The sequence below is a fragment of the Diplotaxodon limnothrissa genome, linkage group LG22 (assembly GCF_057381915.1).
Source record: "Diplotaxodon limnothrissa isolate DT_005_m linkage group LG22, D_limnothrissa_male_GT1.1, whole genome shotgun sequence".
NCBI classification, from domain to species: Eukaryota; Metazoa; Chordata; class Actinopteri; order Cichliformes; family Cichlidae; genus Diplotaxodon; species Diplotaxodon limnothrissa.
Genome location: NC_140616.1, coordinates 11,660,798 through 11,686,506, shown reverse-complemented (window position 1 = coordinate 11,686,506; position 25,709 = coordinate 11,660,798). Strand labels below are relative to the sequence as shown.

The window sequence follows — 25,709 nt, the reverse complement described above, 5'->3', positions numbered from 1 at the left end:
CTGCTGCGTCTCTCCCGCTTCACTCCTCCCTCTCTATCTGGCTTCTGTCTCGCTTTCTCCTCTCTGTCTCTGACTCTGACTCACGCAGTTAGCAAGCAGACTGTTTTGTCCAGGTCTATTTCTGGATGTCATGCTGTGGATCAGAGAAATAAGATTAAAAACAGAGCGAGAGAAAGAGAGATATTTCCCAGCGGCTTAAGGATCGAGGAAACTTAAACCGTTTTATTCAAGAATAAATAAATAAATAAATAAAAATAAAATGTGACACTCAACAAAAAGGACAGTGTGACACTAAAGCACAGCTCGCCGGGCGCGCACACTGACACTAAATGGAACTAAAACACCATAACCATTCCTCATATCCCACACTGAGCTTTAGGAAGCCACTGACTGTATTATAGAGAGTCCACGGCTGCTTGTAGTCCGATCGATAACTGAACCTGATAACGTTTAACAAATTGATTTTTGAAATGGAGCTTTAAATGGATAAAGGCCACGGATACGCGTTTCATAAAGATACCCGGTATGTTTCATTTTTATGTTTAATACGCCGCTTGCTCAGCCAAGGTGCTTCTCTCAGTCGTCTTTCTCTTCCTCCTAAACTGTTTTTGGGAACTTGCCAATTACCGGCGCCGTGGGATGCATGCATGCATGCATGCAGGTTTTAAAATGTTTTTACACTTTTTTTGAAAAGTACTGCAGGAATGAAAAAAGGATTTCATTTTTCCTGATGGAGCTGTGTTTTGTATTCGGAAAGAAAATGTATTCTTTGCAGCTACGCTAATGGAGGAGCACCTGATTTTCATTTTCATTTCTTGTGACATTTAAAAATGTTTCCTTGTTAGTCTGATGGAAAGTCTGAGTCACTGTGGGGAGAAGAGCAGGAAGGGAAGGGGAAAGGGAATTTCTCTGGTTGCAGCAGATGTCCGCCCCTCCCTGAGCCCGGCTCTGCCGGAGCTTTCTTCCTGTTAAAAGGTGAGTTTTTTCTTCCCACTGTCACCAAAGTGCTTGCTCATAGGGGGTCATATGATTACTACGTTACCTACCTTACAATATAAAGCGCATTGAGGCAACTGGTGTTGTGATTTGGCGCCATATTAATAAAGCTGAATTGAATTGCAGAGTAAGAGTTGCAGAAAAAGGCATTTTTAGGGGGTTAGTTTTTAAAGCTTTAAGCCACTAAAGCCTCTCATGTAAACCAAACAGTTCAGGAAGATTTACTTCAGACATGACCGCCCCCCCATCCCCTCATTTTTTGTTCTTTCTTCCCGTTTCTTGCTTTTAACCTTGGAAACTCAACTCCAGCTGTCCCACATTTGATCAATGCCACCAGCTTTGGAGTTAACAGAGGCTGTGGAACAAGAAAAGAAGAGTCATCCCCTCTCGCATGGATCATAACAAATGCCTCGTATTAATCATCCCTCCCATTAAATCCCTCTCGACCAACATATTCCACTGTCTCTTTTTTCCTATTTCGGTCTTTTTACAGGCCACTAAGTTCCCTCTGTCCCTTGCCAAGGGGGTCAAGGTAAGTTCAGTTCATCCTTACCCACCCCATGTGTGATCCTGTGAGGAGTAATCCTTCTGTCGACACACAAACACACGGCTCTGCATACATTGGAAACCACTAAGGTGTGCCAGCGTGTGCATGACTCATGATCTACACGGAAGCCGGGAGGGAGGGCAAGGGAATAAAAGAACAGGCAAAATGTGAGATGTGTTTTCTACCGGACAAATGACTGCAACATTTTTCCGCTACCGGGCGGCGAGTCAGGTCCGTGTGGATCAGCGGAAAGCCCAAGAATGTGACTTCTCAAACACCGGCTGGACTGAGCTTTGAGCTTTGATCCCTCACTGAAGAGAAAGTCGGATTTTCCGGCACACTGAGTGACGGGCCTGCGAAAAAGGGTCGGGACTGGGAAAAGCCGGGTGGTTACTATGGCAGAAAGGCATTGTGCATGTGTCTGTGTGTAAGTGTGTGTATGCGTGGGAGGGAGAAGCGGAACAAGGGAAGGGGGTGGGGGTCGAAATGGCACCGCATATGCTCGTTTTCAAACTCCTTTCTTTTACCCCACCGCCACCAAGTCATTTCTTTCTTGGCAACTGTTGGCTATAAAGCTTTTCTCAATGTGATACAGAGGGGATGTGAAGGGCTAAGACTCGTCTGCGGTCTCCAGGGGCTTTTGCAGGAAGTACTGTATCAGAGACGGGAGGAGATAGATTCCCGGACAAGCGGGGAACAATGGCGGTGACATGGCATAACTAATCGATATGAGAAAGCTCCAACTTGGGGACAGGGTCAGGGCTCTTGATGTGGCAGACTCCATCTCTCCCGGCCAGTTTCACTCTTGCTCTCCAGTCCCACCATCCCTCCACACCCTTCATTTCCTTTCTCAGCGGCCATCCTTTGAAATGCTAAACAATCGGGGCAAAGTCCACACCTCGGGTTTCCCCTTGAGACGGCAAACTAATTTTCCCCTGGCACCATGGTTCACCCCTGGCTGTCTGCTCATCCCCACCAGAAAGATGGAGGGATAAGAGGCTGGGAACCAACAGATCAAGGCGGTTTAAAAAAAATAAAAAATAAACTGCATCTCCCCCTCCCCCTTTTCATCATCATTAAGACTGGCAGCTTGGCATAACTAAAACATTTGCTTTCATTTACTGAGGACTTATTTATCCTTTCTGCTATTAGATGATGGAACTAATCTGCACATGAAACGATGCAGCATCTTATGCCTGAATGAAAACGGTCTAGGTTTCTTTTTACTCTGTGCCGTCTGCTCCAACAGTCAGTCAACATGTTATTATTATCTTCATATACTTTCATGGTGCTCCTATGTTTTGTAGCTAAGTAGCTTTTTCCATTTTCACAGTTTTTTTTTTTTCCATTTACTTGAGCGAAATTACTTTTCATCTAAGAATGATTAGGACAGGATTACACAGATTTTACTTCATTATGTTGCATCACTGTGTTGATAAAACTAAAATTCCCCTCCAGTTGCTGAAAACAACAACGATGGGATCAGAATAAGTTGAAAATTTATCATCCCCAAACATTTTCACAGGCAGGACTTGAGATATGCATCTTGCCCTTCAGCTGATCCATCTACTGTTTCCTGAACTCTCATCACAAATGGTCTCTATCAAATAGGGCTGTTCGATATAACGATATAAAAACGTCTATCGTTTCCTTTTACGCTATCGTTTGTTTCGTGGTGTCGCAAAATAAACTGTTTACAGCAATATTTTTTCATCGTTTTGATGGTCACTGTAGTGGCTATATTAATTTCTTAAAGTTCTCTCTTTCTCTTATATTTAATATAACCACACTACAGACGGACAAGCGCCTGTTTTTATGCGTTGTGGTTAGCAACAACGACGGTAACAGCATCGCGTGTCCGCTTGTTTATGTTCCACATAAACCTTTCACAATAAAGCTCAAGATCCTGTTGAGACTTTTCAAAATAAACTGAATCACGTGAAAGAGCAGATTATTTACGGATGAGAAGTAAAAAAGAGCCGCCAGGTGCTAGAAAATAAACCTTAGACTCAAACGTTAGAACAGGCTTTTCCCCGCAGCACGCCGTGTAATAAATACTCACAAAGAAAACTGCGGCCTTTACAACTTTTGTCTAAAAATGTGTAGTTTCATGGACTCCAGCTACATGACGCGCAGCTGGAAACACTTCCCGCAAGTCGAGCTGCCCGAGATTCACATAATTTACAGAAAATGTTACATTTTTGTGATTTATATCGTTATCGGACGATAGAATTCTTATATCGGGATATGAGATTTTGGTCATATCACACAGCCCTACTATCAAAGGGTCGCTACTGAGAATCCATTTTTAAAGGCAGGGAAACTGGGAAACACACCAAATTACACCTGAACTGGACTGAAAATGAGTGGTGAAAGACAACAGAGCCAAAAGTTGACATTTTTGGTTCAAATTACCATTAATATGTACAGTCAGATCATGGCAGAGCAGCGAGTGTCTACAGTCGTCTATAGGCGTTTTCTAAATCATGACTTTGATCTTGTTAAAACTGATGCAGATATGATCCATGATGCAATACCATCTGAAAAGAGTCTGATTGGAATGTGCTTCATTTTTCAGTGTGGGAACATCTTGAGAGAGAGCAGAGTAAAGGCCAGCCAACATCCAAAGAGGAGCTTTGAAGGTCCTTAAAGAAGCCTGGAGAACTATTCCTGAGGAGCGCTTAAATATACATTTTTAAAAATAATGCCTTTGAGCATTCAGGCTCTACTACAGAATAAGGTGACCATGCCAGATATTTTAGTTTCAAGCTCATTAGAACTGTACAGACTTTTACATAATGTATTTCATGTATGTTTGTACTTAACACATCAATTTATTGAAACCTTTTGTTCATGCAAAAAACAGATGAGAGGTGGCTCGGGACTTTTGCACAGTGCATGCATTTATCGTGTTTAGAATGATCTGCTGATATCGAATCATTTGTATCTTTATAAAGCTCAATTTCCTCTTTAGACTTCCACCCTAGAGAAGGCAGATGATATATCACATCCTGAGGCCACGATGCATTAGTAACATTTCAAAGAGGATGCACAACTGAAGCCAGCACAGTTTACTCTTATCACTTATGCTCCTCATGGCCTAGTTGATTATCCACATGCATTTTACCCCACTTGCAAAGCGCTCCCCTTGCCTCCGTCCTTGCTGAAGGCAGTAGTGTATACATACACTACACACTCATACAGCACGGCCTTTACGTCAACAGTACTCTTTAGAGAAGTCATTAATTAATATGGGCAGAGCAGAGGTGTCTGCCTCCACTCAGAAAACACCCTAGAGACTGAAAATATGATGTTAAATGAGCTCTGGGCGCAGCAGAGGTTAGCGCTGACCACACTGGTCGGAGCAGCTGTTTGCCTCCGTTATGTTGTGGTTTTAAACAAACACTGTCACACGTGTGTACATATACATACATATTTATACACGCGCACGCACAGAGCGGGTCTGTTTCTCTGTTTTGGTCGCGGGTCTGTGGTCGGGTAGGGTTCAGCAACACACATGCTCTCTGTTTATGTTGTGCTCTCAGGCTTCCTGTGGTCTGAGCCGCTCCGGCCCGACGTAATCTGCAATCTGAGCACAACATTTCTCATCGTCTGTAACTTCTTTCCTGCCTTACTTCACCCGTCAGGCTGTACTTTTAAAGTCATTTCTTACTTCCTTTTCTCCAAGCTTCAGCGCATTGATTATAACCCCAAAATAAGTTCTGTTTATATTTGGATGGACGGCGGAGATAACCACTCTTTGGGGGTCTGTTTTTTGGATTGTGTGTATTTATGTGCTTTATTCATGCCTGTTGGATTCCCTGGCTTTCTCTCCTTTCCACCTTTTCCCCAACTCGCTGTCTGCTGCATCTCATTCTGCGCTCTATTGTTGGAAGCCAGTGAGTTTACGGGGTTGCCGGCCGGCCTGAAAACATAAACGAGGGGTCGGCGTGGTCGCAGCCGAGCGTGACGGATGCAATAACCCCTGCGGCGGAAGCACCCATGTGCTAAATTACTGCCACAAATGTTCTCCCATCATGCTGCGGCAGGCCCATCAGGACCATTCAGCTATCCCGAGCCTCAACTCGCTTTCTTTTTTTCCCGTTACATAATTGCGCCTTGACCAAGAGCATCCAACAAGTAATGCTCCAGTTAAAGGTGGGATGAGGTTGATAGAAGATTGAGATTGCCACTATACCCAAAAATGAATCAAAATTGCTTTGGTTTTCAGTTTGCTCGTTGCTGTCAGACTGCAACCATGGTGTCATATAGGTGGGTTTCCTCAAAATAACTCTATAAAAGTCAAACAACATGCACATCTTGTATAAAGGATTTGAAAAACGAGTCTCTATAAAGAAGCTCAAATTCCACAACTATCCTCAGCATTTAAAGTCTGACAGACTAAAAGGTTTCTCTGTGATTTATATGGGATCTCCAGCTCCAGACCAAAGTCTTATGTCAAAGGCAACCATCATGAGTCCAGCTCATGTTTACTTCCCCGCACTTGATCACAGGATTCGTGCGAGAAAATGCAGCAGACAGTTAAAGCTGTTTTGTTTGCAAGATCTGCAGCGCCTCCTCCTCTGGGATTTCACCTTCCTGCCAGCAGCCACAAACACCTATTGTCTGTGAAGGCCATTCACTTTGCGCCTCCTGTTCAGATCGCCTCAAACCCAGCCATTCATCACCGGGAGAAGCTGAAGCCGCACCCGTATCACATTGGCTGGAAAAGACGTACGACTGCCAGAGTCAGATATCTTGTGAACTCCTCGCAAGAAATACGAATAAAAAATTCTAACGATGTGGATTTCTGAGGCTGCGTGCTATTTTTAGATGGAACATTTGTGGGTCTTGTTGTAAGCTGCCATGACATGCAGCACAGACAAGCAGGGCGAGGAAACTTAACGCTGGCATTAAGAGTTTCAAAATCCATCACGAGTGTCTTGATGACTACGCCAAAGTAAATCACTGACACGCTGTCGAGAGCATCGTGGGGCATTTAAACTTTATACTGCCATTCAACCTGTCTCACCTTCCCTGAAGTAAAGGTCACTGCTCCTACTGTCATAAGAAATTATAACTTATTCATGAAATTCACCATCAGGCTTATTACGCTGTGAGGAAACAAGCCGTTTGAGTGCATTAAACAACAATGGCTACATAGTCAGTGAGTGGGGGTGATTGCTGATCATCAATCTGAACTGATTATCATAATGTTACCTTAGCATTTCATCGGCTAATGCTGGGAGAAACAAAAGAGGTTGAACTTTAAGTTTAAATAGTACTTTCCATTTTCAGCAACAACGGGAATTTGAGGGACGTAAGGAATAAGGAGTATTCATAATAAACCACAGAATACCACCAGTCAGAAACAAAGGGATAAAATGTGCAAAACGATCCAAAATTCTAAGATGTTTAATTTCTAATAAGAGGAGACAGCAAATTTTCTGTTAACTAATCAATAACCCAACTAATGTCTATGCTAATATGATCAAGTGAGAACAGCGTTAATTCTGACCAGCCTCGGCATGCAGTGCAATGCTTTTGTTTCCTTTTTATTTGTTTCCATGTTAGTTTTCGTTAATGAAATCGATTAATTTAGCTTTAGTTTCAGTTAAGGAACATGCTTTTTACTTTAGCCTGCTCACAATGGCTGCTGTCTTGCAACCCACCTCTGCCCGAGCTCCTATCTTATCATCTCCTCGATATCATGTGTGCTGTTACTGATGTTTGCCGTGCCGTGCTCTGTGCTCAAGTGTCTTGCTACTGCTGTATCATGGGAAGTAAGGCTGGAGAGGTACCCACACAGATCTCTACCATCAATTAGAAATGGCTGCAAATGCTATTACAGTCTTTTGATTATAGCAGTCCTCACTGCGCTGCTAAAGGGACTCTTTTCTTTGCAAGCTCCTTTGACTAAAGGGACTCTGCTTTACCAACACAGTAACTAACATATGCGCACAGATGGACAGCAAGGCGGGAATTAACACAGAACATTGGCCTTTTATGCTCTTAGTGACCACAGATATATGTGCTTTCTTACAGCCATATTGATTCAGAAATGACGGATGTGCTACTACTAGCTATTAACTGACCCATTAACAGAATACACTCTGATCCTAGCAGCTACTTTGCCACAGAAGAAACCTCCATAAAAACAAAACACATGCATAAAGCTTTCTGAATACGTTCTTAGCAACATCAGGGGATTTCATATGATTTGCTCTCTACTCCAAACTGACAGCAGTGTTTCATATACAGTTAAAATAATCCTTCCCTGCTGCACGGCTCAGTGACCAAACACACCCAACCCTGTGAGCGCAGTGTTCATGCATGCTCGCGGATCCTGACTCTACTATGTCGGTTCAGGCTGCACATCATCATGACAGTAAATGAGCATGAATTAGAAGAGAGGAGTTATAAACACAACACACCTTAAAAAAGGTCGTTGGTGGCCGCCCGCACGCCTTTCACCGCCGAGCTCGGTACAATAAACGGGCTCATTGGTTTGCGGGTCAGATTTCCCCCTCTCCACATCCATGTTTATTTTGTATGTATGCACATGTGCATCCATCCGTGCGGTAACAGACTGATAAGGAGTGACAGCCTGACACATTATGGCCTTGATAAGGTTATGTTGGGTAATGTAATCTGACAATTATTAACTAGACAGTGCAGTTGCTGCACTACCAGAGTGACCTTAGAGGGTAGAAACGCTTCGGGATCTGATCATAAAAAGCTCCCGGAAACAAAAGTGAAAATACACTAAAATCATAAACTAAACCGTGCAGAACCCGGGAAAACGAAAAAAAAGAAAAGAAAAAAAAACAATGGCTCCTTGTGAATGAAAACATTTACAACCTATTATTACACTTTCACACATCACCGATATCTATACATCACCCTGAAGTGTTTGTTCCAAGTTAACTGACTAGTAAATAAACATTTCTGCTATTAAAAAAAAAAAAGAGAGATTAAGAGACTGTAGTTTCAGATTTTCTAAATGCGACCTGCTCATATCGATTTTTATCAGCTCTGATTTTCTTTCTGAGAGCTATAACTGATGCATATTTAAAAAACTATTTTTAATGCAATCTATTAATTTCCTAATAAAAGAAATTATTGAACAATTTCTCTCAAACTGCCATAAGTTACAGGATTTTCTCTCACTGAAACAACTCAAATCAAAGTGCTCTGCCACTGGAAACGGGCACAAATAATTAACTGAAAATGTGCCGCTGTACACCCTCCATTACCTGCTGACATATTTTATCTCACCAAACAAAAGGCAGGTGCAGCAGAGTAAGATAACAAAATAAATGCCAGGTACCTCACCTGATAACAGAGCATTATTATTATATTTTTTTCCTTTTTCACTTGTCTCCATAGTTTTCCTGTAGCTAGTTAGATTCATTGCTCATACCGAGGCTGCTAGCTTGTGAGCTCTGTCCATGTTTGGCTGGGTGAGGATAATTTGTAGGTAAGTTTTTTGTGGTGGTCCCTCCACAATTCACTGTGGAAAATTTTAGATCTTTACTACCTGTGAGGAGGTTCCACGCTAATGACGTATTAGTGTTTGGTTGCGAGTATGCGCGCGACCATTTACTTGTGCCACTGTGCAAACATCAGCCAAGTGTGAAATGGACTTCCTTGTAAATTGGACGTAGGCGCAGGATGGCCTCTGGGTTGCCTGTCAGGGCTGGGAAAGTTAGAAATTAGCCAGCGCCGGTGCCTGGCTGATCATCCAGTATGAAGGATTCCACATTAAATACTTTGAGTGAAGTTTATTTAATCTGAAAACACGCATTTACATCACATAAAACAAAACACTTCACAAAACATTAAGTCAAAAGTCCCACATGCTAATTAACTGAAAATAGGCTTAAATTATTTAACAAAAGGTTCATGTATGAGTTAAACAGTATAATACGCTGGCACCAAAGAGGCAGGTGACAGCTTTGAAGTGATTAGAAGCTAACATGGCTAGTGGATGCTAATCCCACCCTAGCGCTCTGATTAGCTTGGAAAGCGAAGGTAATCCAAACTTGGCTCTGCTACTGCTCCATGAGCCCATAATGAAAGGATAAAATAGTGGGTAGTTACACCCATAGTACGGGACAGGATGAGGCACCAATATTGTCTCCATCTATTAATCCATTAAGGATCTGGTGGGATTTGACAGAATTTCTAATCTTTCACTCAAATTTACAAACCACGCTTAAATTTTTAAGCTGCACAGAAATTTTAAGTGGCCAGCATTGGACTTTTAGTTACTATTTGTCATCCATTCAGCATTAAAGAGCAAACAGACATGGAAAAACTGAAATATACTGTATATCAGTAACTTTTAGCCATATTACTGCAACAGGGTATTGAATTGTTTTAAAGTCTCCGAAAAAGCAAGAAAAAAGAGAGCAAATAGGCACAAAAATTAAACAGAAAAATTTAATTTTAACCTAAAAGAATTCTGAAAGATCTCCGTTTTAAACTGTGAGATTAAAAAAGATGAATAGAAGAGTCACACAGTTTAGTGAATGGTGAAATGAGAAGGCGTGGAAGCTTTCTACAGTGTGGCCAAGTGATAGGTTTGTAGCTTGAACCCATCCGCTGGAACGTTGAAGACAACATAATTACACTGCAAAGCAAGACACAAGTAGGCAAGCTTCTTCATGTTTCTCGTGCACGGGAGAGAACCGGACAGGCACCGTTCCTTCGCTTGACCCCAGTTGCTCTCGTCCGTTCTCCCGTACCACTGTTCTTTTATTGAGGTTACATGAATATGCATAAGGTCATTAACATATGACGTCTACATACACACAAAGAGTACCTTGCCTGTGTGTGTGTGTGTGTGTGTGTGTGTGTGTGTGTGTGTGTGTGTGTGTGTGTGTGTGGACTGCTGATCAAAGGGTCAAACATCCTTGGTCAGGAAGAGGGTAGCCTCCCCCTCACCCTAGATGGTTCATCCTAGATAACACGGTGAGGAAGTCCTGCAGTTCATCTAAACAAAGAGCACTTAGACTAGAACAGACGCAACTACGTTAATCCTACCATAAAACAATAAGACACGGTATGACCTCTCATGCTCCCAAAGTGCTGTCTAATACACACAAAGTTTGCAGACTATCAAGGATCAAAACCTCTACCAATCTACAACTAATTACAAAACTCTAAGCATATATAAGTAAATATTTCTAAGCATAAATGACAATCAACAATACAAACCTAACACCAAGCCTCAAACCTCCTCAAACATGTTATAAAGATGATTGCAGCCTTTTCCTCTTCGGTGTCCAAGCACCTGCTAAAACACTCAGAGCAGAGACTATGATCAATGCTCATAGCAGCTTAGCTTAAATCTATGTTATCTGTATACAACAACACAAGGGTCTATGCTTGTTACATCATCTTTAGGGTTTCACTACCTCATAACTTAAAATTTAACTCAGTACTGTCTAAACCTTTGTATGTATCGCACATTGCTTGAAACTGTGCAATGGCCTAGAGACTGATTGGCAACTGGATGGCAACAACCAGCTGCTAGGGAACATTTAGCATTACCAGATCGTTTCTGTGAGGTTGCAAGCAGGCGCTGTGAAATTGATTGCTAAGCCAAAGTCATGCAGACTGGTCAGCAAACCCCTGGTAACAACTGGCTGGTAGGGAATTATGTGGCTACAAGACCTTAAAGGTCACTCTCAGATAGTGGGTAAAATTTAAATGGAATTTATCTTGTTGGTCAAAAGAGAGTGTACAGGAAGTCAGATCCCCCCCCATGCAGCTTAGAGGAAATATTTGTGAAATCCAGAGGTTGCCCATACCCTTGAGAAGACGAGGAGGTTGGGCTGTGCTGTGTGACTGGATGTGTCTGTGCAGACATGCTAGTTAATATGGAAAGGAAAAAAAAAAGAAAAAAAAACATGAATAAAAACTCCTTTGCTGATACATTATTCATGTTTGTAGCTTCTAGGGGTTCCACATGAGTGGCCACAGTTAGAGTTAGCACCGGGTTTCAGCCAAACAAGATGCTGCACAGTACGTGGGAGGGTGGGAGTGGGGTGCGCTTGTATGTCTGCGTGCGGACAGGGATGGAAGAGGCCGGGCAGGAGGTTCGCCTGAAGGCTTAAAAGGAGAACATTCACAGAGGAAAGCAGGGGGAGAAAAAAAGAGTGGGAATGGAAAGACACTATTGAATCAGCACTACTTTGCTAAAGGGAACACACACACACACACACACACACACACACACACACACACACACACACACACACACACACACACACACAGGCCTAGAAGCATACACAGCCATGCACATATGCATATGCAGATACACAATTTAACACACATACAGCTCAGACTGCAGTGTAAACGTAGCACATACTTGTCTGGATTTCTGTCTGTCCCCTTGTGGGCTACAGTGCAAACACTTCACAAGAGGTGAGCAATCCTCGGCTGTCTAGGCCACATGATACACAGAAAGATAGCAGGTATATTCGGACTTTACTAGCTCATGCTTTCCTTAAGCTCCTGAAAACTCAGTGATCCCAGTAGTATACTTGTGTATTTATAGACTGTCAGCTATGTAGCTATGGGCAAATACTCTGTAGTCACCAGATACTCCACAAACTCCTGACTGGACTCACTAGCTAATACATGTGCTTTCTTTCACACAGACACACATGCAGGACCTCAAACTTTGGCCTATAAGCTCAATAAAGAGGCAATGATACAAAAAAGAAAAAACACTCTGCAGGCTGGAGTCTCATGTTTGAAAAGTGTTGGAAAAGCACTTTTCAAACAATTTTTTTGTTCTTTTTTTCCAAGTATATGAAAAGATCTGAGCTCACATCAAAACATTTAGATCATTTAACCAAGTTCAAATTAGCATTTCGAAAGTCAAAGGAGTATCATGTCGGGCTATTTCTGTAACTTTCCACAGAAGATGCTCTGAGATGCAGTTTGAACTAAAATGAACTTAGAGCTTCGTTGTAGGATGTTTTTAGTTCCTGCTCTAAGATAGCTAAATGGTCCTCGTTTGTTGAGTACCTAACACTAAATATTAACCAAAGTGTAATTTCCAAATTTGCATTGAAGCGACCAACACTGCCGCCCGCCAGCATTTATACCTCTACGGGCTGCGCTGACGTGTCATGTAGTTGCATTTCTGGGAAAGGTGAACATCAGGTTAGGGCGTAGAGTTTCAACAGGGTTAGAGTTTAACAGTGGCATAAATCCAATATAAGAGTGAATGATCCGGGCATTAGAACATGTTGATTGGTTGAATACATAGCACACATGCCAAACTGCTAAAGTGTTAGCCAGTCTGTACATGACACTAATGTACATACTATGAAGTTCAGGCTTTGTTGAATCTATATGTCAACGGAATTACAACCCAAGCTAAGCTTGTACACCAAGCTTGATATCGCTTGCATTTCTTTTGGCAATGCAAGTGCAAGGAGGAAAAAAAGCCCTTAAAAGGTATGTAGTTCTCGGTGGAGCTTCCCAGTGGGCAGTTCCGAATGTGCATCCAGGTAGTGGGAAAAGGTAGAAGACCTCAAATTGATGTTGTGTTTTTCCAACAAACATAATTAGTGTGTGGGAAGTGAGTGGGAAAATGAGGAAAAAGGTCATACAGTTACATACTTTCCTTAAGCAGGCAAAGATGAATAAGCCTAAAGCCACCAACAGCCGGAAAGAACACATCCATGTATGCAGCCGCTCAACATGTGCAACATGAACTCAACCTCATGTGCGTGTAGTGCATCTGTCTCCTAAGCCCTTTCCCTTAAAAATCACATATTTGTAGACGTGCACAGCGAAGGTACAGGAAGTCTTAAACTGATGGCCACTCAACAGATTCCAGCAGAGCAGCGGGTATTCAAGTCAAGTGTATCTCACCTCGGGCTGATACCTGATACTGCTGTTCAAATCGTGTTCCCTGATTTTCACACTCAGTACTAACTGGCCCATTTACCAAACGTTTTCACTGCTGCCATCCACATTCCCATCTTATTACAGGATCCAAATGTTGCATAAGGCGAAGGATCCATAGTTCCGCTCATTAGTCCCTCTTCAGATAAAGGCACGACTTGCAAGCGACCTAAAAAAAGACACTTTGAAAACAAAGCGCTGCCATGTCCCAACTTTCTGGGGAAATAAGCACTTCAATTCACTCCCACAAGGAAAACACACCTTGTCGAGCTGCTAAACTAAGCAGGATGCTCTGCTGTTCTTTCTGCCGCACACTTTCTTGCTTTTCCCCCCCACACCTCATTTTTCTGCTTTCCTATTTTCACCTCAGTGGCTCACATTCAGAGTCACTGGCTTTCCCCACTCGAGTTACCCATCCTTTACTGACTTTTTTTTTTTTTTTTTTTTAGGTCTGCTTGTATGGAAAGGATGCAGTTGGATAGGCACCACCAGTCATGACGCAGCAGGGCAAAAATGAAGCCACTGAACAAGAAAAAGCATCCTACAGCTTGGCAATACAGCCACAGAAAGAGCTGCAGATAAAGCAGCAGAGCACTGACTTACAGGAATTTGCACTTGATCTGCAGACCAACTTCACATCAACCTGTGGAAAAATTTCACCAAGCCACTTATTATTTGAAGTGCCAAAACTTCATGAGAAGTAATCCATTTTCCTAACTTTTCGCACGCATTCAGACATGAATATTGCCCATGTGGGCTTGTTAGGCTGTGGAAGTGTGAGACAGAGGAAATGACTACGTAAGAGAGGAAGGAGAAGAAAGAAATTGCAGAGAATACGAGTGGGTGTCAATTTGAAATATCCAGCATTACCACCAGCAGCTGCACTTTGTCCTACATCGCCTCTCAAAGACAAGCATGCACTCCTTTGCTTGATCTGAAAAGGAGGCCCTATCAAACTCATGAATAAACACCACGCAACAGCACCGGCAAACAAGCTGCCAGGGAAACTGGGAGAAACAGCGATAAACCACCATAATTCCTTCCTTCCTCTCGGTCAATCACACACCCACGCTCTGGGCATACTGGGACTCTCCTTGGTGAGACCAGATGCCTTCTTTCCTTGTAACCATATCCTCTCATCCTCCACAGCCACCTCCTCCCTGTTAGATTTGGCTAAGCCACTGAACCGTGAAGTGTTGTGAAATCTGCCAAACCAGAGCCTGGTTGTCGATGGCTGGAGCTGTGCGAGCGGCCGCTGTTGCCAGTTGTCGCCCAGGATTTAAAACCAAAAGGAAAGAGATGCAGACAGGAGGAGAGGCCACCGCGGCGGGAGAGGGAGGCTTGATGGAGAGCTGTGAAAACGAGGGAGTGAAAGGGGAGGCATTGGTGTCAACGAGGCCCGGGGGTTCCCTCTGGAAAGAGAGCAAACTTCGGCACAATGGAACCCCTCTAGGGGCAGCCCCAACTTTTACACCCTAAGAGTGGAAGTCATAAAGCAAGATGAACCAAACAGGGATAAGAGCCCTTCCATCAGTCTGCCAGGCAGCCCGAGCTGCTCCAACAAAACCTTCTTTCTCTCCTTGAAGCCTTGGCCCCTTAAACACTGAGCCATGCACACATTCTTCAGTGACATAATGCTTTTTTAAGCTATTGCCCTCTTAAACTCCCCCCACTCCAACATCACCACCTCCTCCCCATTCTCCTTCTCTTTGCTCTTATTCAGATTTCCTCCCTTTGCCATTACTATTTGAATATGAATACCAGGAGAAGGGTTAAGTGTTTGTTTTTACTCTTGCGACAGAGAAGTGAAGGAAGGACGCCAACGTATAAGTTGACGTCAAACAGTCCGCCGTCCCATTGATGTGCCGTCAGTAGGTGTTTGCCGAACAGTCTCTCGGGGCCGTAAAAGCTGCCATTCTGCAAGGCCATAAAAACTAGCTAACACCCCACCTCCTCCACTCTCCCCTGCGGAGTTGTTGCAGTGTCTCAAGGGAGGCACAGAGCTCCCAGGAGGGGAAACCTGTAACAAATATTGATGGACTTACGGTGTAATCAGTGTGGGGGGGGGGGGGTTCCCCCTGGAAGGAAATGTTTATATTTCTACTAGAGGTCTGTGTGAGTGCATCTAAAGGTCATGGTTTCTGCCCACTGATGATCACTGATAATAGAACAGTGGTTGGGTGATCCACAGATTGGGAACCAGGCAGTCATTCAGCCCAAAAGGCAAATCCCCAGGATCACTGGGCTGCCGGAAATCCAGCCACCTCCACACAAACACACCCTATACAGTTTTATAGCAAAACGATAACAGCTCTACAATTACAGCCTAACTTACTCAAAGTGAAACCTGCGTCTACTTAACTAGTCCAGACTAGAGCAAGAAAAGGAGAGAAGAATGAGGGAATAACTGTCTCTCTGTTCAGTTGTGACTTTAAAGGAGATCTTTTTTTGATGACCACAGTTGATACGAAAGCAATGCCGCTGAATCCTAACAATAAACTTGGGAGTCCCACAGCCTAAACACTCATAAAACGCTCCGTAAAGCAACCCTAAATAAATGTAACCCCCATGCACTGCTGCAAGAAACTGGCAGTTAGCGATAAAGTGCAGCAAATATGTGTCAGACGTACTCAATGAATGATAGATATTTATGGGTTAGAGAAATTTAAATCCAAGGACACGTGGCGAGAAAGACTACAGCGACTAACGGTGGGAATGTTGGAATGATGGAGACGGGAGTGTGCGCTCACAGCGGAGTTGTCCTGTCTCGGCATGCCCCCACGCTACGCAGAGAAAACCGAGATGTGAGAATTTCTCAAAAACTTAGTCGACCAAAAAAAAAAAAAAAAAAAAAAAAGGGGGAGAAAAGAAAAGACAGATGTCAGAACTCAGTCTCCGTTGTGCGAGCCGAACGTGCAGACAGCAGCCGTATCTTCCTTTCATTCCTTCACTGCGGAGATTTTAATGAGAAGCCAATCACGCATCTGTCCTGATCATCGCTTTTTGCCTCAGCCAGTCACATACCTGTCTACTTTAATTGAGTTCACAGGGATCCAATCAGCTTCGTTCTCTTGCTCCTCTTCCCTTTCTGTTCTGGGCTTATCAGAAAGACGCGCAGCTACTCACTTACCTGTCTGCCTGCAAACTTTTTACATCACTGCATCGGCACTAGTTAAGCCTGAGCACGCTTCAGTTGTGACAGGAAGGAGAAAGAAAAAAAAAGAGACAGGGAGAGAATAGAGAGTTAACTTTTACCGCTGTGCCTGTGTCTCTTATTAATTCATTCCTCTTAAACACTTCCTGACAGTCCTGGGAAGGGAAGGCGTTTTGATGCCTTGTTATTTCTCACTCTTTCAATTACGTACAGTTACCACGAGCACAACAAGCCCTTGGACCTCTTTCTTTCCTCCAGAGTGGAAGTGAGCAGTTTTTAATAGAGAAAATGACGCCAGGGGCTGGCCCACTGCTGTGCTAATTCTCCCATCGATTTTCATTTTGGGGGGGAACCCTCCCAGCTGATCAATCTCTCTCCACCACCTAGCCAGCTGCTGGCCTGGGAGGGGGTGCGGGGTGTTGCACTTGGACTGCGCCGTCTGATCCGATGTGTGCGTGTGTGTGTGTGTGTGTGTGTGTGTGTGTGTGTGTGTGTGTGTGTGTGTGTGTGTGTGTGTATGTGCCGAGTTCATGTCCATCCAACCCCCCTCGATTCTTCCCCTCACTTGCTTCCCACCCCTCCACCCCTGCCACCTCATCTGAGGCCAGGGGCGGCTTGGCTGCCCCGATAATCCCTCAATGAATGTGGGTCAGCGAGTGGGGCTTTGCCTTCGTCACTCAGCAAGGGGACAGACAGCAGGGTCGTGACCCCAGCCATCCTGTGCGCACTCGCAAATACACACACATTCAGACAAAGGGCCCAAAGGGGTGCGCACGCACACACTGGAGTGAATAGATGAGCTGCCACACACCAGCAAAACTGCACCGATGAGAACGAGTAGAATGTGAAAGACACACAAATGGAGATGAGCAGAAATCAAATGATTAGGGAATTAATTGAGTTAAAAGAGGAAGTAAACTGGTAACGCTTTTTACAACAGGTGACCTTCTATTTTAGTAAAGACTTTTTAAAAAAAGAAAACCAGGATGATGAGTAACTCAACCCTTTCATCTCAGTTATCTTCTAGCTTTTTTAGCCTTAATTTGGGGGGTTTTTGACTATTGATTAGACAAAACTACATTTGAAGCTGTTGCTTTGGGCACTGGATACTTGAGATCAATAACTGGTTGATTAAAGGATGATCATTTGTAGCAAGTCTAGCTAGCATATTCAAAAACCTGGTCAACTGATTACAAAGGCTTGTAATGTCTGACAGCAGAGGTTCAGCTCCTAACAGTTTTCACAAGTGCTCCATCACAAAACTGTGTGGATGTGCTAGCTTCCTCTGGTTTATACTGCTGGAAAATGAATATCTTTACATTTCTGACTGTTTGCTGCAAAGAAAACATGAGATGGAAAGTTGGAAAGAGCTTTTTTCTTTTAGCGACTTGCCCTGCGTGTCCCAAAGAGGGGCTGGATCCACTCAAACACACAGGAAGATGGTTGGAATGAGAGGAGAGAAAGACAGATAGTGAAAGTAGAGGGGATTTAAGACGGATAAGATAACGCAACACAACAAACAGAGGGTTTTATGTAGTTATAGGCTTAAATATGTCTCTTACACACATGCACACACAAAAAAAATATCAAAGAGTCCCAATTAAGCTGCACCACATTCAGACTAATTATTCTCCACATCATTAACATTCCCCATCACGAGCCGAGTACTTTATCTAAGAGAGAGCAGGCAATCATGAAATATTCATGATTTATTAATCTGACTACAGAAAAACAAACAATGGCAACCCGGGGAGTGTGACACCCTCTCCTGCCAAACACCGAGGTAAGCAACACGACTGTGTCTGCTACTCGCTCCGCTCTCCAACAGGAGGCCGCTATCAGGCGACGCCGCCGAGCTGACATTCAGGTGAATGTCGTTATTCCCACTCACAATTTTTGTTCTCTCGTTTTTGTTTTTTTGTTTTTTTTAAAAACCTGTGTTTAACCGAGATAAGGTGGAAAGGAAATGTTGGTGGTTTTCTTCACTTGGCCCAGATCAGCTACTGTCTCTCACTCTGTGGCGCTCTGTCAACAATGTGTCAGACGCCACGTTGCTTTGAATTTAAAAAAAAAAAAAAAGACGAAGAAGGGGAAAAATATCCTATGAAAATGAAACTGTGGCAGGGAGACAAATCACATCATTGCTTCAGTTCAGTGTTGCTCGAAGACAGAAGCAGAAGAGGGGGGAGAAAGAGAAAAATGAAGATAACCAGAGTAAAAGGAGAGAAGGTAAGAATGGAAAGTAAAACAGAGACAACAAGGGTGGGGAGGGGGATGCAAGAGGGCCAGAGGCCGGCCTCTCTCCCCATTTCTCCCTCTCAGCCTCTCATGCTTCCAAGATAATTTTCTCAAGTGGGAAAAATTTCTGCTGATGACACAGTTGTGGAAATGAAAATGCCACAGTGCCTGGCTGATGTTACCGTCATTGACTCCTAATGGGAAAAATCCCACTACACGCGCAATTTTCTGGACTCTCCGTTTCTTTCATTCCGACATTGCTGCCATTATTATCACTCGATATCACACCCACTTGCTCATCTTCTTCCCCTTGCGCCGTTTCGAGCACGGGCATTTGCAAACACGGACGCGTTTCCCGTAGCTCCTCTTGACATTCTCGTTCTGTAAATCTTTCCCTCTACCTCTCCTCGTCGCTGTCCTCCCTCTCTCGTCGGGGTTTTCAAGTCCCCCGGGTGACCTTGAGCGGCAGCTGCCAGTGAAGTAGCTAAAGTACAAAGTCAATACGAGTCAACAAAGCTGGTTAAGTATTAAATGGGGGGATGATGACACTGCAGTTAGCCGGAGAAAGGCTTCAACGAAGGGGAAAAAATAAATAAAAAAAGAAAAAAGGACATGCTCAGTCAGACTTTAATGGAACACTCAATGATAATAATGATGTACTTTCAGCAATTCACTCCACTGACATTAGATGAGACTATACGTTTGGTTTCTGCAGGATAATCTGCTTGATAGTGAAACAGAGAGCAATTACAGTACTTACACGGTTGATTCACTGCTTGCCTACACACACACACACACAAACTATGCATGCTACTGCACAGAGACAAATGCAAAAGTATGAGGTGTGTTAAAATGATTCTTCAGCCCTTGTTTTGTCACATAACACAACGGAAAAAGCTCACACCTGAAAAACCGTGGGGCATGACACATGCTTACCATTTAACAGAATCGGGAACTTTATTTTGAACTCCTCAAGTCACGAAGAACAAAAAAAATTATAATAATAATCCCCAGTTTGACGTATTCCTCTACAAAGCAAAGCACTGCTGCAGAATTCCTCCCAACATCAACTTTTTTCAACTGCGGAGCCGTAATAGCCTTTCACTGTCCTCTCCCTGGATTATTGTCAGCAGCCCTGAAACTCAGTGGATAATGTAGCAGTGAATGGCTCCTTTCATCAGCGCCTGGCCATGGAAGTGGACCAGAGTGACTCCAATTGAAAGCTATTGCGGCTAAGAAAATCAATTGAATAAATGTGTGGCGCGTGGTGCGTTTGTGTCTGCGTGTGATGAGTGTGGGTGGGTGGGAATCAGTTTTGGTACTTATATACCGGCTTCCACTCTGCCCTCCTGCTGCATACCTTTGTAGAGCAGCATTCCTCTAGAAGGCTGCAAGGTCAAAGGTCGGGAAAAAAGAAGAACATGAATTTGGATGCAACACCAACCGTGGCACCGTGTATGTATGCATGTAGGTATGTGGAACGGTGACCGATTTCCTTCAGGTGTAGGATCAACCACTGTCCGCACAAAATACCGTGTGCATTTAAGAGCCATTTAAAACTAAGAATCGCATTCTTCAGTGCGATTAATGGATTTCAAATGTTGCTAAAACACGTCAGATTAGTTTGCAAAGTGAAGCTATGACTGGTCATGTGCCAGTTTATTCTGACGCATCACATGTTCGATCATTCACTTTCATTTTTTAAATACTGCCGAACTGCACTTTTCCAACTTTATAGGACTTGGTTGTTTACAACTTCCTGTCACACGGAAAAGAGAAGCGAGTGATTGGCTAACTTAGAACCAACACTATCCTGGCTTTGATTGCACTGATTGCCTCCATCTATTTAAAGTCTGTGTTCCATCATATGATTTATTCTTTGGGATCAAACTTTGAATTACACTGTACATTAAAAGCATCCAGGTACTGCTCACAGGTACATCCAGGTACATGCGCTGTGCAGACACTCTGCTTTGGCAGCGGTCTTGCTTCAGCTGCTAACAGCTGCTGTGACACGTGTGTGCATTCCTGAGTTCCTGCACTGCAGCGTCCCCGCATGGCATCGCCTGTCCGCCCTCAGCCTCTGGAAATGAAGCACTGGCAAACACCAGAGGGTCAGCTGCATATAGATCCATTTACCTTGGAGAGCTACGTCAGGGTTTTTGGCACCCAAGGGGCTTTAAATTTGATTAAGAGGGAGGCATCAGTTTGATTAAATTTAAACAGGTTGCTAAATCACAACAAGAGCAAAATTTATGCGTTGCCTCGTTTGTGCCAAATACCAGAGAAAACTAGAAACCTGAGAACTTCGATAACCTGGGGAAAAAACAAAAACAAAGAAGACTAAAGCCACAGAGAGATGTACGGATTGACAGCCCAAATCTAGCTGCACTGTAAATGTGCTGTGTAAAAATGTGATTGGATTTATTGAGTTTTAGTGGGAACAAAAATCAAATACAGCATTGCAGCTGGAAATGAAATGACTGAGATGTAGCAGTATTGATCAAAATTAACTCGACTGTGAAACGCGCTATGGCAGAAAGAATGGGCAGTGAAGACTCAGGTTTCCCTGAACCACTGCCATCAAGCTGGATCAATCATCCGATTACGGTGCTGAGATCTTCCAGAGGCAAAGCCGCCTTTGCGAGAATGAGGCCTGATCCTTTAGCAAACAGAGCCACGAGAGGAGCAGAGGTAGGCTGTCCAGAGCCGACTGGAATGTCAGATAATGGATGGCATATCTCTCCAGGTGACACCGAGCCCAAGGCATCCAGGGAGATGGAGAAGAGGGGAATGTTGGAAGGAGAAGGAAAAGGGGATGATGAATGGATGGACAAGTGCATGCTTGTGAAGTTTTGTTAGAGCTTTTTTTTTGCATTACCAAAACGTCTGGTAAGAGGTTCCTGAGTGCATACACACTGGTTCCTGAGTTCACTACAAGTTCAAGGAAAGTCACTTTGTCTCTCAACCAAGCAAGTGCCATCTTTCCCAGCAGCTCCTTTTTCTCCATCTTTCTGATTAACAGAAAGCGAATACGTCTGTGTTAACTTCCCATATGCTGCCCATCTGTTCTTTCCCTTAACCCTGACACCAGGTACGCACACACACACACACACACACACACACACACACACACACACACGCTGTGTGTTACCACACGCCTGGAGTTTACTCTGGATTCTTTGCAAACGCTAGGATCCACAGGTTGATAAATGCAAATCAAGCAGATGCTACTCACACACAAGTGAACCTGAGCAGTCGAGTTCACCGCTTAATCCAAATATGTGAACCTGAGAAAACATTGCCCCCTATATTAAAACATACCAAACACTCGAGTACAGCTGCTGATCCCAAGGGGGAATCATTAATTACCACTTCGACAAAACCTGATACCTCCAGAATTAGAGGTAATCAACTGTCCCCGGGGGCTAAATGGAAACCACGCCACTAACTCCCAGAAATGAAAGTGTAATTAACCCATTTTGACTGATTTATTCACACTCGCGTTCAACCAAACATGTTAGGCACGGCAGCCAACGTAAACTACACTGCATGCACCTTCAACTGTAGGAAGCTGTATTTTTTGTCATGGCTGGGTCATTTTTACCTCTAATTTCAGAGCCCAAAACTCCCATGGTCCAACTTTCACTTAATTTGCACTAAGTACAGGGTGCAAATCAAACATGCCCATGCATGTCCTTTTAAAAGGCTTCAGTAGGGAGGTGGTGGTGGTGGTGGTGGTGGTGGGATTCCTTCATAGGAAGGGAAGAAGTGAGGGGAGGGAGGAGAGGAGGGAGGGGTGTCCAGAGAGCCAACAGCCTGGCTGGAGATCTTTTACCTCAGGTAGGAGAGGGAGAAAGGAGCTGGGGTGGAGGGGTAAAGCAGTCAGATATAAACTATGACCTGGAGTTTTAGAGGGGTGGGTGGGTTCAAAGAGGTTCGGGTTTTAAAAAGGTAATGAATTCAATGGAAAGCAAACTTGTGAATGTTGCTGATCAGTGTCTATTTTCAGTTCTGAAGGACACTTAATGAGTTCATTTGAAGTATACACACACACACACACACACACACACACACTCTGTGCCACAGCGTGAGAACTGTGGATGATGCGCTCCTGCTGCGCAGTTTGGAGTGATGACAGCGCAAATAAATAAATAAATAAATAAATAAATAATAACATTAAAAAAAAACATGTAAGCACTGATTAAAATAACCAACAGATAATCACTTTCCCCTCTACTTGCTCCAACTTACTTGTCATACTCTGCGTTGTCCTTGTCGCACCGTGCGTCTTTGTGCTTCTGCCAGTCTTTGCCGTGCTTGCAGGTGGTGAGCAGCACCACGTCCTCGGCGTTGTGAACGTGATATAAGGCATTCCTTGTGTCCGAGCCGATGCCGGTCAGGTAGCGCTTCCCCTTGAACACCAGCATGTATTTTCTGAAAGGCGGGATGGAGTTGTACTTGAGGTACCCCCTCTCTCCACCCGTACGCGGGTGCTCCTTGGAGAAGAGGGGGATGGACACGTCAAAGTTGGGCCTGAAGTTCTCGGTGCTGATGCTGGCTTTGGCCAGCATGGCTTGACCGATGTCGAAGCCCAAATCTTCCGTATAGTCCGGCCACGTCCCCGAGTACAAGTTAAATATAAGGTGGTTCCTGCCGTCGTTCCACAGGGGCAGGTTCTGGACCTTGGTCTTCAGGTTGTGGACGTATTGAGGGGACAGCTGGTCCCGGTCCAGAGTGTCCAAACTTAGAACGAACAAACATGCCTGTCCAGGGTCCGAGGTGTAAAACCTGGACCCCTCGATGGTCGATAAAATATTCTGGTAACTCTCTGAGATCTTCTCCCCCTTCTGCTGGGGGTAAACATAAACTTTGAATCCGTTCTTTCGACACAGAGAAAAGTCAAAGCAGGAATCCATGCGACACCTTTTGCCTTTGTAAACACTTGTGTTGATGTCCCTCTTCTGCCTCGGAGATATGTGCAGGTTGTAGTCCTCGGTGTCGGTTTGATCCCAGGGCAGGAAAAGATGTAAAGGGTCCGAGAAGTGAGGCCAGGGCTGCTCGGGCCGGTGCCCGTTTCTGCTGCGGTCATGCCGACTCCTGCTCGCCGCTGGAAGTTGAACCCCTCCGAGGTAGAAGAGAAGCACTAGACACGCACCGGCGGAGAGCAGGATCAGGTAACGTTTTTTGGCCTGCATGTGTCCTGAAAACAAGGGCGAGTTGTTCAGGAATAAGAAATGTAAAGTGGCCCGAAGTTAGGCTCTCACTAACCCTGACTACACCGCTCCATCCTCCGGCAGCCTCCAAGGATCCCCAACCCCCCTTCTGCGTATTCGGTTCCCAAATCCAGCAATTGATCCAGTGCATGTGGGCGATTTTAGAAGTCTTGTCCCTTTCTCCCTCTTCTGTAGAGTTTCACCATATCGCACAACGCCTAGCAGCCGGGCTCTGGTGCACCTACAAAGATCAGCGCTCACCGGACCCTCTCGGACACAATCATATGCAGCCACTCTTCTCTCCTGCACTTCTTCTCACCCTCATTCAGCCTGGCTGCACGGAGGGTGGGGGGCTATTGAAATGGAAAACTGTCAGACAGCCGCCTGGGAACTCCGTCCTCCCGGATAAACAGCGGCTGGGGTCCCCGAGGCTCTCCCAGACGTAAAGGTACAGCCCGGATTGGATGTTAAACTCGGCAACACGCTGACCGGGCAGTGTAAAAACACATCGGTACGGCCACCACGCGTGTATCCAAATACCTCTGGGTGAATTCGTCCGATTCTCCCACACACCCCCTCCTTTTCCCCTTTTTATTGCTCCATGGTCCCGTGTGAGGAGAAGCGGAGAAAAAAAAACCGGGGACTCGTCGTAGCGCAGGAGGAAGCTCAGCGGCACAACTGTAACCTGACGAATCCCTGCATTTCTCTTATTTATTACAACCTCCCCACATACGCGCTCTTATTCAATAAAAAGCTCGTCGGCGAAGAGCCGCACGGCAGGCGAAGTTATCCGGAAGACACGCGGGTAACAAACGGTGACCTCAGACTGACTAAATAGCTGAGAAAATGTTCAAAAAGACGGGATTCCTTGATCCTAGTGCCCAATTACCGAGTGCTCAGTTGTTCCGATTGTTGGTCGCTAACATTCCAATCCCGACACGACGGCAGCCGACGCGACGCCCCGTCGGCTCAAAGACGCCGCCGATTGGTCAGACTGTGGGAACGGAAGAGGCGGGACTAGCGGAATGCACCCATTCATAACCGGAGTCTTCCGCATGTGCAAATTATCTAATTGTAAACCTATATGGAAACTGGAGCTTTGCCAGAGAGCAAAACACTCTCAGTTTAACAGAAGCTGATAGCGTTCGGGAGGAGCGGCCCGTCAAAATCTCGCGGAGATGCTCGTGCTGTTTGCGGCTGGATCAAACGTTTTCTGTTTTACCCGCGCGTGTTATATTCAGTTGTCTTTTCTGCATTTCTCCCACAGTATTCTCCGTGGCCTGTTTATCCTTTAACCTGAATGTGCCCAACTTTGATGCTGTAGACAGGGAAAGACTGAAGGGAAAACGACAGACAGTAACTGAACAAAGCAACAGTAATCAAATATTATTGAAATCAGTTCCTGCTAAATTACATACAGTTTCACTTCTTCTTTCTTCTGACATTATTCCCGTTTTAGAGACGGATGTTTTTGTGACTGTCTGTGTGTCATTTGTCAACTGTGATTATTAATAGCTGACAAAAGAAGTTAATGAGAAGTCCGCCAGGTTTTTGCTTGATCAGTGTGCGATACTGCACATTTTTTATTAATCCGATGCCAAGTAAATATAGTGTCAGTATTGCCGAT

At 44.4% G+C, this 25,709-nt stretch overlaps 1 protein-coding gene across 1 annotated transcript in view; it reads right to left on the bottom strand.

Annotated features, from left to right (window-relative positions):
• The window catches only part of ext1b (exostosin glycosyltransferase 1b), a 131,626-nt gene extending 106,588 nt beyond the window's left edge, over window positions 1-25,038 (bottom strand). The window contains exon 1 of the mRNA XM_085346884.1: window positions 23,121-25,038. Coding sequence (XP_085203010.1) covers window positions 23,121-24,064 — 944 coding nt within the window. The 5' untranslated portion in view covers window positions 24,065-25,038. The remainder of the gene's footprint in view (window positions 1-23,120) is intronic.
• Window positions 25,039-25,709: the final 671 nt, after the last annotated feature.